The sequence below is a fragment of the Helicoverpa armigera genome, chromosome 18 (genome assembly GCF_030705265.1).
Source record: "Helicoverpa armigera isolate CAAS_96S chromosome 18, ASM3070526v1, whole genome shotgun sequence".
NCBI lineage: Eukaryota > Metazoa > Arthropoda > Insecta > Lepidoptera > Noctuidae > Helicoverpa > Helicoverpa armigera.
Genome location: NC_087137.1, coordinates 7,778,993 through 7,795,909, shown reverse-complemented (window position 1 = coordinate 7,795,909; position 16,917 = coordinate 7,778,993). Strand labels below are relative to the sequence as shown.

Sequence of the window (16,917 nt, the reverse complement as noted above, 5' to 3'; positions counted from 1 at the left end):
ACAATATATCAGAAGATATGGCTATATTTTTTGCTACACAGTTTCACAATTAATTTGTTAGTTTATTTTAGGATGGACGTCAAATTGAAATATTTACAGAACAATAAAACGTCAAATGAGTCAAATAGTCTAATTCTAGGAAGCGACGTTAATTTTTATGGCATTTTTATATGCAACTCAAGGTCGTCTCAGTTTAAATAATCAACGGTTATGTGCACAAAGTTAACATCAATTTTAGGGTACACAAAAGCACATACGGGACTCTATTAATAAGTTGTCTGACTGTCCATTATAGGTAGGATAACTATTGTTGCCACAATAACAAAAAAAACAACGTACTGAAAACTAGAATAAAATCAGTATTGCCCTGTTTCACAAATAGTACGAAACCCCATTGCGTGCCAGAGCGACTCACACTTGGCTGGTTATTAAAATAACCTTTACTACTGTGAAAGTTTTATTACGTTTTAATGTGAATCAAAACATCCTGTAATACTTTTCTTCTGATAGAATTATCATCATAATTTGACTGAAAAACACATCTTTTTAGTACCTACGTTCGTCATTTGTTGCTGAAAATTACGCATTTCTTTTGATTATTATTTACATACTGTGACGTCACAAGATCTTTTGGTGTTTTTTTCTGCAAATATTTTAGGAAATTATTATGCAGTTTAGTGCTGAAAAAGCGGAACATTGACTAAAGAACTAAAGTTATGAAAATACTTTTAATAATTTCCAGTATTTTTTCATTCACTCCCTATCAACACTTCACTTATTTTAAACAGAAAATCTTACAAAGAAACAAAATTTTTTTTGCGACTGTTGACTCAGATTTTTGAAGTTTTTTGTATTGCTTATGAAATACTGCGTAAAGTTATTTCATTCAAACCATCTAAATAATATTTATTTGATACCAATACGTCATTTCATGAAACGCCATGTTATTTTTGTCTTATGGTACTGCCAACTGATTTATGGCATCAGATATAAAATAGCTGTTAGATACCATGAATATAAATGGAGTAATAGAAAATTTCAGTCAATTTCTCAATGGCGTTATGCCAAAATTGGAATACCCATATGGTTAACTGCGGTTATTGAAATCGTATTTTTAAAGTAACTTTCAAATTCTTTTTACATAACGATTTCAATTCAGAACTTATATTCTTTTGATGTTTCTATTTAATATTAAATAAGTAGGTACTAAGTTACGCCTGCGGGTTTGTTCGTAAAGTCCGTGAAAGAGTGGTCTTCCTCGATAAATGGGCTGTCTAGAACTGACATAAATATTTTGTCAAAACGGTCCTTCATTTTCTGAGATTAGTTAGATTCAAATAAAAAAACTATTGAGCTTTATAATATTTGAACAGATATTTAACTGTGCAGATATTTGTAGGCGAAGAAATAAGCTTCTCCCTAGAATATACCGCCGAATTGTGATAACCATACTTATTCAACATTTTATCTTGGATAAGTCATCAATTGTGTGCAGATAAATTAGTCTGTCAGAACATGAATAAACCATTGCCCAGTCTATTTTAGCATAACTCTATTATTTCAAGAAAATATTATTTAACTCAAAGTTATGATATTTTCTTTGGTAATAGAAGACATCAATATTGTTCGCGCATTTTAATGGGTCTGGTTTATTAATATTTAAGACAAAAACATTAATCTCTTGTGATATTTATTTGTTAACTAAATATTACCTATATTTCATTGACTTGTTTTTGTTTGTTATAAAATATGACGTCATTTATAAATCTAATAATTTACATCAACAAAGGCGTTATTTGATATAAGAACTATTATTTAATATGAGCATTTGACACCTTTACTGTTCTTAGTTCTTAGAACTCCCGCACACTGCAAACTTTTAATCAGACGACAGTTTGTTTAGGCTCATAAATCAATGAAGATGAAACGCACATTAAAAAGATCAGGTATCTAACCAGTATCAGACCGACGGAAACATTTCTTAGAATTAAGTTTTTCTGTAAAAACAATTGCCAGCTATGAGCTCAACTATTCGTCTACTATTTAGTCTGCAGGGTTCTCTTAGCGGTCAAGTTGTTGACTACCCATATAATATCGGTTTTCACATCTTGGTATAATAATGGTTTTCGTCCATTTTGGGGCTCCACTTTGGATACCATTAGGACAATGCACACATTGTGAGTCGGGTTGACATGCAATATTACCTATAAGAATATGCTTTTGTTTTTTTTTATGGCGAATATTGAAGGCAGACTTATGGATCTGTTAGTAAGTTGATAGTCTACGACACTTATTACATCATCTTCATCAGCCTTTGTATCGTCCCACTGCTGGGCACAGGCCTCCTCTCACACAGAGAAGGATTGTGCGTTAATCACCATGCTTGCTCAATGCGGGTTGGTAATTTCAGACTTTATATTCCAGGTTTATATTCAATTTTGAAGAATTGTAGGGGGTTACCTTAGAGGTACCTCTGATCTATGGTAAGATATAAGATATCCAGTGTCACAAGCTATACAAAAACCTACCGACATTCTTACTTATAGCGCATAACAAGAAAAATAGTCGCCTCAACCAATATAACAATAATTAAGCTAAACAAATTAAAGCCCAGATTTCTAGACCCAAAAAAATATTTATATTTCCTTTCATAACTAAGAGGATTACTTTTTAATGGAATTTTTTCATGAAATAAGACTTCAGTTTTCTGTAGGCAATAAGCTTTTTTACTCGATCTAAATATAAGTTTGTGGTCTGAATATGAAATCTTTAGATTTCTTGCCTTTTTTTTAAAGAACAGGTATTTTTAGAAATCCGGTGAAAGCAGATTTTCTCTTTATATCACCTTTTTTGTGCCACTAGCTTCCGCCCTTGGTTTCATCCGTATCCTGAGGGAATAACTTCCCAGGCACCAAAATAAAAAGTAGCCTATGACCTTGTTCAGGCTTTGGACTATCTATGTACCAACTTTTATAAGCAACAAAAGTAACAATCAGTTACTTTTGCTTTAAATTATAATATTAAGCAAGGATTAGCTTATTACAATACCTATTGAGAAATTGCTCATATTCTAAAAGCAGCTATGTTTTAATACAATTAAGTACTGAAAATAAAATTACCTACTTACTATACAAAATTTACATCGTTTTGGCGTAATTTGGCTAAATAGGAAGGAAGATAATTCAGTAAATTGCTAATTACCTCCGGAGTGACAATTGTCATTTGTAGTCAAATTGTATGGTGTGAACATGTCGCTATTTGTAGCTTAACAAGGAAAATACTTAATAACATGTCTGACGTAATTTAATACAGTAAATGTGAAATGTATGAAAAGAAGAGACTTATTGTCTACTCTTGATAACCACACGAAAACGTTCATAGAAAACTGAAAATAAAGCAAGAGAGCATATTTTATGTCAAATGGAAACACTTCATACTGATGGTGATAATTTTCATCAACTCTAGTAATATCATAAACGCGAAACATGTATGGATATGTGTTTCTCTTCCACGCTAAAACTACTAGAGATGGATTTTAATGAAACACGGTAGTAATAAGAATAACATACATGCAACTTTTTATCCGAGACCGAGAAGTAGTTCCCTCAGGAAATTGGGTAAAACCGCTGACTGAAGCTAGTCTACTATAAGATATAAGTTGACTGCCTCGTTGGTCTAGTGGTAGTAAGCGCGGCTGCCGTGCTTGGCGTCTCGGGTTCGATTCCCGGGTCGGGCCAAAATCGCTTTGTGGGTTTTCTTAAACTTTCACCAAGCAGCCCGTAGTCTGGAAGTTGGTGATAGATTCACCCGTGCATCGGAGAGCACGTAAATGTCAGTCCTGCGCCTGATCTCTTTCCGGTCGTGTCGGATTGCCGTCCCATCGGGCTATGAAAGTGAAGGAATAGGGAGTGAACCTGTGTCTGCGCAAATGGTCGTGCACTATAATATGTCCTGCGCAACTGGCTGATCTCCTTAAATGAGAACAGCCGCCGTGGCCGAAATCGGCCGTGGACGCCATTTACTATAAGATGTGGCTCGATCATCATATTTTATACTATCAATAAAATCTATTAAGTAGATTTCGATTGAAAGCTTTGGCACTCCCTCATTTTGACGTCAAACCCCAAGTCAGGATTGGAAATAAAGTTTTATAGCTCAATATCAAGAGGGAACTCCTCGATTATTTTAGTGCAGTTATGGATTTAACTCGGATTTTAAAGCGACGCAGTAAAGTTTTATTAATAAAGTTCCTGTGACGTCAAGTTTTGATACGGAATTTAAAGATCTCGGTTTGAATTTTAGAATTTTAAACTTCAGTTTATATTAAAAAAAAAAAAAAAAACTGAAAAATGGTCTATTTTCTGTTGGAATCAAAACATCATACCTTTTGTCATTGAATCTTTCGTTTATATTTATGCTTATATGGAAATTTCATAATTTTCATTGTTGCAAAAATAAATACGAATGAAATTATTTCCATTGGGATAGTTTTGTATTCGTTTGGTTTCGGCCGTCAGTCAAAATCATGTAAATGTGAATAATATTTATGTAAACTAACTGTAAAAAAATATTCGTTGGATTTTTATAAAATACGGTACACGGTCAAATGCGAGTTAAATAGATATAAGTGACAGGTACCTATTAAAACAAGTAACCCGCCTTTTTTTTTGTCACTGGGTAAAAAATGCTATTTCGCCTGCCCTTCCCGTCGGGGGACGGAAGAGGGGTATGTGGGACTCCCCGGTAAAGACATTCCCGGTTACAGTTACTGTTACTGTTACAGCCTTTTTTATCGTGCCACTGCTGGGCACAGGCCTCCTCTCACATGGAGAAGGATTGAGCGTTCCCGGTATACTTACCTACTAAAAAGGCCCAGTGGCACTCCGACCTCGCCTGAGTGGAGGGGGTCTGGGAATCTATGGCAGCCAGCCAGGCCCCAACGGTGACTGCCCGCCTAACGGCAGGCCAAGTGATCTGCCCTACAAGAACCGTATTCAAATAACGCCATCAAAAAATCAGTACGCACTTTTAAAAATCTAAGCATATACATAGGCACAGAGAGCGGGAAGCTTCAGTGTCTTTAAACTAAGTATATAGTGGTACTGATACTAGTATAAACTTACTCGTGCGTCAATTACCATGAAAGTGAGAAGCTGTACAAAATCTATCAGCGCTTTGACTTTAAAGTTCGTGATTAAATGGAAGCCTTAAAACTACTGTTAGGTCGCATAATACTTCCATGATATTGTCTTAAATTAAACTCTATTTTGGTCGCTGGTAGACGTGGTGGCCTAGTGGGTAAAGCACCTGCCTCTGAAGTGTGGGGGTGCGGGATCGAATTAAGGTCAGACATGTGCAAAAATTGACCAGAACATTTATTGAAAATATTGTATCTAAAAGCAAAGTACTGTTTATTGTTGTACTTTCATTGAATTTGAAAGTTTGTTTGTACAAAAGCTCAAACAATAATAGTTTCATTGCAGGCAACTCACTGCAGTAATAAAGTTATATAAATGCAGCAGTTTTGATATAAGCTTCTCTGTAATAAAGTCTTTACAGCATTTTGAAAGTTTTGCCACCATAGTCAAATTGACAATGTATAACTTATGTTTTATACTTTAGTTAATAACAGCTGTAATTTTTCAAACATTTAGTTTATTTCTCAAAAATATGCAGGCAATGTAGTACCTAATAGTACCTATAGATTCTTCGTGGTCTAAAATTACACTTATACAACTAATTCAAATGTCACAGAGAGAAACATTTCAAATTAATATAACAACTTTGAAATTAAAAATGCATAACTACCGATAAAATAAACTTCAATAAGATCGAACATATTTTATTAAAGTTTAAACTGTTGTCATTCGGTGCACGTAACATATTACACTGTATGTGACTGCCAAACCGATGCCACAAGTTTGACACTGCAAATGGAGTAGGTTACACATTTTATGAGCAGTTATTATTGCCATTTATACTGAGCTTTTTCATTTTGTATCATACCCTGCCAATATACTGACTGAGTTACAAAATACTGATAAAAATGCAACTAATATTAGAAAGACCATTAGAAGCGAACGGATGAAGAAAATATGAAAATGCGGATAGGGGCAGGAGGATGATAATAATACTATTAGATATTTTTTTAAATTGTTCATTGTCTTCCTGCTCTTATCCGAAATTCTTGTATAGGATCCGTCAGACAAAGAAATAGGGATTAAATAATTAAGAAGACAAGTACCATTCTCACGAGTCTCATTCTTTAAATAAAATGATGTAACTTTATAGGTAAGCGCTGAAATCTCTATCGATAGCTAGATTTATACTACCTAGCTAGATAGTTATTATGAAAAGCCATCCACCATTTTATTCATTAAAATGAATAAATGGCTATCTTCAAAGTCCAAACAAGGGTTTTAATTTTCTTCCCCAGATTGGCGTGCAGATTTTAATTTAATTGTTCCCGGTAGAACATTTTATTACAACTTGGAAATCTTTAAGAATTTTAGAAAAGCGATTGTTTGAAGATGGTCGTAGACTAAAGTATTACCCTTAATGGAATTCCTTGAGACTTAACTGGGTAAGTGTTTTACAGGTATTTTTCTAGAAGTAATATACTCATTCATTACGCAAGCAGCTAGGTACTGCTTGATTCGGTACGGATACGGTCAAGTTTTTGGTTGGTCCTTTATATTATGATCAACAATACGGGTAATAAATATGCCAATTAACTTCATAAGTTACTTATTATTCACAATTAAGCTAAGCTAGTTTGTGCAGGGCACAGTGCAGGGTTCGTAGACTGCATTTTTCCTTAACGCTTTTCAACTAAGTATCACCCTAAAAAACCTCTTTTAGATCAGCTATTCACATTTAAGTTACATTCATTATTTCTTCTGGTATTGGTTTTTTGCTCGTTTTACCGTCAGTCACCCTACGGATTATAATACAATGTTTCTTAGAAATTGTTCCAATTCTGTCAGCCCCTCAATTTAGTATACAATGGAGATTAGCGGCCACACCGCTACCGGTGTCACATAGATGTCATGTTTGGTGAGGTATTATTTTTATTCTTCTCTGCTTTTTTGGTTGGCAAATAAAGTTAATAGATACGACTGATTTACCTTAATTATCTTGGTTTGTAATTATTGTAAAAAGATATGGGTGGATTTTTTATTACCCGACTACCAAGACGGGTTTAGTATGTAGGCATGTTTGCGCGCTATTATTTCTTGTTTAGCAGAACCGATTTTGATTTGGTGGTCAGCATACTAGTATTTTTTAACCATAGGAGGTTTTAGTCATTTTATTGATGATTTATTTTTGTAGTAAAAAAATATTATTTCTATACTTTGAGATTTTTGTTGGTATTGATTCTATTTTCGAATATTATTTTTAAACTTCTAATAGGATCACGTTATTGTTTGTGGGTTTTCGTTGCACGCTAGATGGCGCTGTACGCTGACGTCACACTTCTGAATCGCGGTGTTAAGATTCTCCGCGGTTGAATGACTACCCCGGGGTGCCGGCACTACGGTATCGCTTCTCGGCCTTTTGGCTAAGATCAAAGTGTAGTATCTGTTCTTTTCAGCTTAATATCTGAAAGTTCCCTCACTGAGGGACCAGTATATTAAACTGATTTTTGTAAACTGACGGGATGTTCGGGGCTCGCTCCACTCCCGTCACGGGTCGGCCCGGCATTGCAGTGCCGCCGGGATCGGCCCACATAATTACTTGAAAAGCGTCGGTAAAATATATTAGCACATACTATTTATCTGCTTACTTTCATGCTAGAAGAGATCTTTATTCACAATAATTTAAAGTGTAATAAAGCGTATACGAAAAAAATTACGTAACAGTAATACCTCTGTAAATAAACGTTGTACCCAAAAATATCTACTTCAGCACTGTCTATTATTTTTGACACACAAAAGAGAGTTTCTGAAAGGCCCTTTGTCTTATTATTCAAATATTCATTCAGGCGACCTATTTGCAAGTGTATTTAGGTTTCATTATAGTAATTCTAATTTTACACTGTTGTGTAAAGGGATGATTAATTATTCTTTAGGTATTTAAACTATTTTGTGTATTTTTATGTTGGTTTTATTTTGTCAAAAATTATTCTAATATTTGATTAATTTAATTTAAGACAAAGCCAGACTTAAATATAAATATATTAGACAGTTTAAATAAAATACCTGGATAAGCAAATTAGCTAGTTAGTTACTAAATATCCCTCAAATTGTTGCTCTATATTTCGTTAACAATACAATTTAGGTTACATAAATCCCTGCCTTATCAAGCGTTGTACAAAATTCACATGAAAAACCTAACTTAAATGGTACAAAGCAAGAATTTATCGTGACAAATGGACAAAAGGTATCATCTGTATCGTTAAAAGATATCGTTGTGTCAGACAATAGTCCTGACTCGAGTGCAAAACGCTGTGAATGAATATCACTAGAACTGTATTATCGTTCTCACCTTTACAACAGTGAAGCCATCGAGAACAAAAAGACTAGCGGAGGTGCCATAACAGCCAATCTCCTAAGAAAGAAGGGCGGCAAAATATGGGTGCGTTGGGCATGAGGAACGTTACTGTCTCTGTCCTTATAAGCCTTATTTACACCCGACCATTTTTTGTAATACCAAATATCGTAGACAGTCACAAATAACACGAATGCCTTGATAGTACACTCGTAACTGATCGTTTTAGTCATGCCCACCGTACGTATTTGACCGAGAAGAATTCGGTGACCTACCTGCACTATGGCATCTCCGCTCTTTCCTTACTCCGTGAGCAAAGCGTTTGTAGAATATTATTCTAGTCACGATCTCACCTTTGTACAGTCAGATCTATTTGTTCTTAGCTCTATAAATGAAGCGGGTAACAAATGGGAAAGGGGAGTGTATCTTTTTTATACTAAGAAAAACGTTTATTGAGTCTAGATATCTTCTGCGACTTTTGTTCATATAAAATAGTTACTCAGGCTGCGTTCACAGGAGGCAAACTTTACCAGCCTACACAGTTTAGGTTAGCTTCAATCTCAGATGATTTTTCTTGTTGATTTTGTTGTTATTGCTGTGATTTGGTACAAACTGCGCAAAATGAGCCAAAACTAGCAAACCATGGGCACTTTATTTCAAATATGTATATGGAAGGGAGTACTAAGCCAATACGCCGCATACTCTGTCGGCTGCTAAGCTGCCTACTGGTGTCACTGCTTAAGGCTGATGATACCCTGTCTCTCGCGCGTACCTACGTATTCCTAAATGCTTTCTTTTGCTCATTATTGAAAAGCTGACTTTGAAAAGTCTATTACAACTTAAAAACTCTTTGAACTATTATAATTATTAATTTTAATATATCTTCACATTGTTCTTTTACGAACTAAAATTCGTGAATAAACGACTCTCGAGATTAAAGCATTGTTAATCTTTGCACTTGACAAAATTAATAGAAAGCGACCAATAGTTTGCGATTTAAAATGAATTCATAATACTTAACTATTTTAATATATTCTCTTAAACAATGCTTTTGTAATTTCTCTTGAATTTGACATTTTAATTTGCTTTATTAATTAAGATTTATATAATAAATACCTTCGTTATTTTGCAATATATACCTTTCAGCAACTTTATGAAAAGCGCATACTTTGTGCATTTTTTTTTTTACTTAGTAATTTATTTGTATTTTATAATAAGGTGTTAAAAGCTCTTTGCAAAATATTCCTTTAGTCACATTTCCTTTGAAATTCACAAGCATCAAGCACCCTACATAGATAATCTAAGTACACTTAACCCTATGCATGCTGCAACGCATAGCTTATCGGATCAGTTCCGATCTATGCGGGTATTATTGACCTATAAGCTCCTACTTGAAACTAAATGAGCCTAGTTGTGCAATTGAAATGTTAATTAGGTGCAATAATTACCTCTATGGAACTAGAACTACGTCCTCTAGCCAGTTACACCTACCAACCTTATCTATCTCTATTCCAAATGTCATTTAGTCAGTTCAGTCTTAGTTATATTAGGAGAAGATTTATTTATACGTATTCTGCGGTTTTACCATCATCATTTTGCCCTTATGCAACCCAATTTTATTTTAGTTAGTGCAGTATCCCCCACACTCAGAGACATTTAATGGTTACTTAAGCCGTTCGTTAGTAATCATTAAATGTCTCTGAGTGTGGGGGTAAGTCTTTGTCTTTGTCTGTGCAGTATATTTCTCTGTCTAACCTCATGTCACAATCGATGTTTCTTTTCAGCCATGACCTTTTAAAATTGCCAACACCTTCGAATCATTAGTAAAAAGTTCGGCAAGCTGAAAGAAAATAAAAGGTAAAGAAAAAAGATAAATTAACTAATCAATTTACGATTCATTGAGTGCCAATTACAGACACTCACTTAATGCCCTTAAGATTAAGGCCCCTACTCCTTAGAGAAGAATTAGCTGTCCGGTTCTGTCGTGTTGGCGTTCTTAAGTTTTTTTGCTGTGTTCGGGTTTGGGATTGGAATGAAAAATTGCTGTCAAATGAATTAATGACCTCCTTTTTTTATAAACTGAAGAAGCTAGTATAAAATCTATGAAAGTAAGTAGTGAAATAATTACCAATTTTGATAGGCTTTTGATTAGATGCGGTTGTTTTTACAATTACCTATTCAGATATATAGATTTTTGACGTCGTAAAAAAGTATATATAGATAGATATGTATATTCTTTATTATGTACACCAATTAAAAAAAAAAAAAAAACTAAACTAAATATACTAAAAAGTTTAGGTGCCGCAATGGGCGATCTTATCGCTCTTATTACATATATTTCTATTCTAAAACTACATGCACTTATTACTTAATTAATATGTATTTCAAACTAGCTTCCGCCCCGCGGCTTTACCCGCGTAGAGTTCAGTTATATCGCGTTTCCAAGAGAATTCTTCAAAAGTCCGGTATAAAAACTATCCTATGTTCTTTCTCAAGGTCTATCTCTGTACTAAATTTTATTAAAATCAGTTCAGTGGTTTAGGCGTGAAAGCGTAACAGACAGACAGAGTTACTTTCGCATTTATAGATATATTAGTAGGGATAAAATATATATGCCTATACCATTATTCTGTTTTGTTTGCTGCAAAATGCGGAAAACAGGAAAACAAATGAAATACGTCAATCGTCTGACTAATAAGGTTCACTGGTGACAGTAACTTGACTGTCACTGTCGTACTCAATGTTTTTTAAATAAAGCTTCTGACACACGAAGCGAGTATTCACTGCCAAGATGCCAATTTAGACTTACCTCATTTGATATGCCAACATATCTGTTTGATAAGATTTATTTTCATCCTAAAAGTAGATGTGATTTTTGAAAGAAAGTTATTATCTTATGTTATTAGATACTTCAGAGGTTTGTATTTGAATTTATCTTTGTATCATGCAATTTATGAGTTCATAATTTGACAATCATATCATATCATATCATATCTACAAACATGTTCATACGTTTCAAACTTCTTAATTTTATACCTACCTTCAAAACTCAATGGAGGAAGTTTCTTCAAAGAAAATATTTTTTCATACTTCAAAATTAAAATTTTCAAGAATATAGTTTTACTCGTAAAGAACCTACAAGATGTTTTGATTAAAAAAAATTGCTCGTTGTACTTACAAAGGAAGACAAACTTTAACAAGTTGCTGAAAAAGTTTGAAATTAATTACAACTACACATAATTTCACCGTCGGAGGAGAACTTATACAAAATATCTATGGATTTTGAATTTATGTGCTTGAAAAAATCTACGTAGTGTCTATCTTTTTGCAAAGATCTAGAGCTGAAACAAGAACATGTCCGTTTTCACCGACAATCTCTTAACGTTTCCCTAACTAAGTGTCACTAAGAATAAGGGCTCCCCAATACTTAAAGGTTATAAGGGACACTTTAAACTTTGGTGAAAACAAAATTCGTATTAAGTGTTCTCTAAACGCTCTTAGGGGATCCCTAAATTTAGGTATTTGTTGGTGAAAATGGGCATGAGCATTTCTTGATCTTCTGGTATAACCGCACCCTTAACGTATAGTACGATTCATATGCCTAGTTAAAATAAATAAGTACCTATTTAAACCATTTACAATATAAATACTAAAATAGACGATGCTACTATCACACTCACTAATACAACCACAGAACTGTACAATTTTCGACTCTGAACCTTGCAGTTCAGTGTTCAAAATCCTTTGTTTTCTTCATAGCTATTATTGTCACGAATTATTTTTCCTTATGAAACTTATTCCTCTATTGACTGGTTCAGTTTGTAACTAATATGTTGTGATTGACACATAGTGTAACAAAATGGGGTGTTACTGTGTTTTTGTGATTATATTTTGTGTTTTTATTATAAGTGCTGATTGTAAAAATATTTTTGGACATGGAGATGGGCCTTCTGACGGTAAGTCTTACTCACCATGTTTTTAGTAAAGTATTATGTAGGACTCCAACCTTTTAAATGAATTTCACTATTAATAGACGTTTATAGTCATCAATATGCATCTTCTCAATTTCAAATCTAATTTTAGACAAGTTATTTGAAAAAAATATACTATATATTATAAGTTCGAGTTATTTCAAAATTATCTATCATTTTGATAGCAAAATAAATACAAAGTATATTTACCTGACACACCCCTAAAATTACTTTCCTTTATCACTCATTGCAGATTTTAGTCATCACGAGAAACCAACTAAAGAGAAATCTCGCCGAAATGTCGTCACAATACCAACTTATGGAATATACTTAATAGGGTTCACAATGCTCTTAATGCTTCTAGCTTTAATCGGCTTATCAGTGGCATTGTACTTACTCCGCAATAACAAACAACTATTCGGACCAAATGTCAACAGCAAACAGTATGTAAGACAAGAGTCTACGGGAGTTGTACCACTATACAATAGCAATTATGATGAAAATAACAAAAATAATGGAAGCACACTAACGGTCAATAGTGGTGTCATAGAAATAAGTGAGTCAAGAATAAGTGAACCAGAAACCCCTGTACGTATAGAAGAGACCAAAATTACGTTCACAAAGAAACCTATTAATCCAATAGTCCCAGTAATGCCTCGAGGACAAATGGACGCAATTTGTAAAGAGGTTTTGAAAAGAGTGCAGAAAACTGATTCAGCTAGTTTCAGGGATTTGAACGAACTTTTGAATATAAAGAACGAAGAAAAGTCTGAGGACAAATGTGATATAGTGGAGGAATCTCCAAAAGAACTCAAAGAAGAAGAGAACATTGAATCAAAGATTAAAGCATTCGAGAAAGTCGAAGCTCAAAAACCCAAATTAGAAATGGAGGTCGCAACAAAGCCAGAACTCGAAAAAGAGTCAAAAATTGAAATTGAAAAAGCTATTAAGGAAGAGAAAGAAACTAAACCAACCAATGAAATTGAAAATAAATTGCAACCCGAAGAAAAAAATGAAGTGCAGATTGAAATCCCTAAAGTAGAAATTGATAAATCAGCAGAAGTCAGCGACTCGGAGACTGAATATGACACAGTTCCTAGTCCTATTCCATATAGACATTCTGGTCCTGACGTTGAAATCGATGATGGTTTCCAATTATATGATCTTCCACCTAGAAGGAGTCATGAGGGAGTTCTTAAAAATCTAATTCAAATGGACCAAGATAGTGATTATCTTTTAGCTCTTTCAACTGAAGGCTTAGATGCCTGTTATGTCAACGCCAAAACACCAAAATTGAATTAGTGACATTTTTATTACTATTAAGTAGGACACATGATACTCTCTTAGTATTTATCAATACTGATATATAACGGCTACTGCTATTATTTATTACTCAAGATAAAAATTGGACCATAAATGTGACGTTAATTCAAAGAAAGCTTCGGAATGTCAGTTCTCAAAATACCAACTTATACTTACTCAACTTAAAGTATTTTTTCAAAAATGTCTATAAAAGCTTATCCAATTTAGCCGCACATACCTACTTGGTTACATAAAATGTATAAAAAAATTATATTATACGTGTATCATATAGGTTTTCATGAATTTTGTGCAGATCGTGGCAATATTGTCCGGGAAATCCATATAGTATATTTTGGTTTGATGACTTTATTATTGTGGTTTTCATTGTGAAATGGCTTAAATCGCTAATAATGACAAGACAATTTTTTTTTTCATGTAGTATCTGTAAATATTAGAATTATTTAGATTAATAAGTAATGTTACATTTTACGGTGTTATTTTAATACGAATGTAAATAAATTATTTTTAAATGATAGGTAGATTAATCTTAATTCATTTAAACTAAGTTTGTTTAAGCTGGAAAAAAGATATTACATAATTATGTAGTCTCATGTATACCTACAATATTTTTTAAATAAATTATTGTAAAGTGACAAGTAAGTACAAAATATTTATTGACAACTAAAAATATATTAGTACGACTAATCCTTTTATAAATATATCCATCGTGTAATTGTACTGTAATAGGTATGTTATGTTAAATCAGGATAAATACAATTTAAATAATAAATTGTCCGCATGACTGTGTGTTCATTTTCCTCGTTACAGCCATTGTAATACTATCTTTAGCTATAGAAATTATTTAAATTGTTTTTCTTGAAATTAAAACTAAATAACAATTTTGATGTACCTACGTAACTACTTATATAAATACTTTAAGTTGGTGATTGATTGATACACCCGCGCATCGGAGAGCACGTAAAAGTCGGTCCTGCGCCTCATCTCTCTCCGGTCGTGTCGGATTGCCGTTCCATCGGGCGCAGAGAGTGAAGGAATGGTGAGTGCACCTGTGTCTGCGCAAATGCTTGTGCACTATAATATGTCCTGCGCAGTTGGCTAATCTCCTTACATAAGAACAGCCGCCGTAGCCGGTAATCGGCTCAGAGGACATCACACAAATACATAATATATAGGTATAACATTGTGAATTTAGTTCCTGTCGTTGTTTAAATAATCGATTTTCTCTCACCCATTCAGCAAAATATTCCTTCAAAAGCCATTCCAAAGTCAAAAATATATTTCTCTTATCTAAAGCTTACTATTAACACTAGCCTTGTATATTTTCATAAGAAACATTAATACATAAATCAAGAGAATTACGAGTTTAATGTTTCAGACCACGCTGTGTACTTACTCATAAACCTACGCGCACACTGTAGAAGTTTTTAGTCTGTCTGATACCGGACAAATATCTGATCGTTGCTACGTGCGTACTTCCATTTGTCTTCCACCAACCGACTAATAATGGCGTCTACGGCCGATTTCGGCCACGGCGGCTGTATGGAGATCAGCCAGCTGCGCAGGACATATTATAGTGTTCGAGCATTTGCGCAGACACAGGTGCACTCCCTATTCCTTCACTCTCATAACCCGATGGGACGGCAATCCGACACGAGCGGAAAGAGATAAGAACCAACCGACTAACCAACTATCGGCCAACTTAAAGTTTGTAGTGTGCGCGTAATCTTAGAATATTCTAGAAACATTTTCTTTACACAGTTACAGATTTTCTTACACACATGACAATCTTTACGACATTTGACATTTTCAGTTGGCAACCATTTCAAAGAAACGCTTGAGATATCAAAGTATTTCATTTAATTCTGCTTACACATAAGCTTTATTGCGTGGAACACATTTTAAATTCTCACTGAGAAAACTATTTCATAATAATAATGAAATAGTTTGTTTACGTTGTTGTTATTACTGGCTTGAAAACCAAGTACCGATCAAACTAGACAAAAAATTTATAAGTGGCATAAAAATTGACTTTCATTTCATAGTATACAAGTCAAACAATTGTTGAACCTCAAAAGTTCCAAAATGCCATATAATAATCATAGCAATAAATTGACAGACAGAGATGCGTAATCTACACATAATTCTATATTTCAGAAGTGTAATTTGAAATATTTTGTCGCACTTACATCTCATAATTCTATCAGTCTATAATTTAATATGCACCAACATCAAATTGCAACATCCCACTAAACCCTTATTTATGTGAAGTTTCAGGACATTAATTCAATGTAACTAGATTACAAGATCAGTCTGAATGTATTTTGATGAAATATTGCTGTGATGTAGCTTTCACAACTTAATAACATACTAGCTTCTGCCAGCGGTTTCACCCGCATCCCGTGGGAACCTCTGCGCGAACCCGGATAAAAAGTAGCCTATAGCCTTCCTCGATAAATGGGCTATCTAACACTGAAAGAATTCTTCTAATCGGACCAGTAGCTCCTGAGATTAGCGAGTTCAAGCAAATAATCGAACCAACAAACAAACTCTTCAGCTTTATTATTAGTATAGATAGGTTACTTTTTTTCTAAGCCGAGAAGTAGTTCGCTTACCAGTGAAATCACGAGAACCAGCTAGTAATGTATAGTTACCATAATAAATTGTGAAAACGTGCAGAAACTCTTAATTACTTGTAATAAAGTAGTTGCAGAAAATCTCAAAGATGATCAACAGTATACACTTATTTGTTTTTATTCGAACGCTTGGGCAGTTTTAATTAAAAATGATATAGTGCATTGCTGGCTTCTCAGCTTTTTTTGCCCGCGTTATTACCCTAGTTTCTAAGAATTTTCTGGTTTAATCTTATGGAATTTTGCTGTTCATATTTATGTTTAACTTGCGTCTTGGCCCAGTTCTGCACTTAAGTATGTCGTTAAGGTTTCTACATCTTTAGTACAGTTAGAAGTTATGTTTTGAAATACCAATTTTGTTCTAACTAGTCGTTCTCCCGCGGTTTCACTCGTCCCGTGGGAACTAGATACTGCCCGTATCGAGATAAAATATAACCAATGTAATTCAAGAAAAGTGTATCTTTCTAACAGTGAAAGACATTGAAAATAAGTTCAGTAGTTTT

At 33.9% G+C, this 16,917-nt stretch overlaps 2 protein-coding genes and 1 non-coding gene across 4 annotated transcripts in view; all 3 read left to right on the top strand.

Annotated features, from left to right (window-relative positions):
- LOC110379197 (neuropeptide CCHamide-2 receptor) overlaps positions 1-16,917 on the top strand; it is a 90,449-nt gene that overhangs the window by 36,842 nt on the left and 36,690 nt on the right. The window lies entirely within an intron of this gene.
- On the top strand, positions 7,542-7,734 carry LOC126057011 (U2 spliceosomal RNA). Its single transcript, XR_007512388.2, has one exon. It is a non-coding gene; the product is annotated as a U2 spliceosomal RNA (small nuclear RNA).
- On the top strand, positions 12,300-14,978 carry LOC110379199 (uncharacterized). Its single transcript, XM_021338743.3, has 2 exons — positions 12,300-12,446; positions 12,715-14,978. The coding sequence occupies exons 1-2, from the start codon at positions 12,350-12,352 to the stop codon at positions 13,761-13,763; spliced, it is 1,146 nt and encodes a 381-aa protein (XP_021194418.3). The 5' UTR covers positions 12,300-12,349; the 3' UTR covers positions 13,764-14,978.

Excerpts from the sequence above, each read along its gene's own strand:
- LOC110379199 (XM_021338743.3), top strand. The coding sequence starts at position 12,350 with ATGGGGTGTTACTGTGTTTTTGTGATTATATTTTGTGTTTTTATTATA. Across the intron at positions 12,447-12,714 it reads TGGAGATGGGCCTTCTGACG|ATTTTAGTCATCACGAGAAA; the intron begins GTAAGTCTTACT and ends CACTCATTGCAG.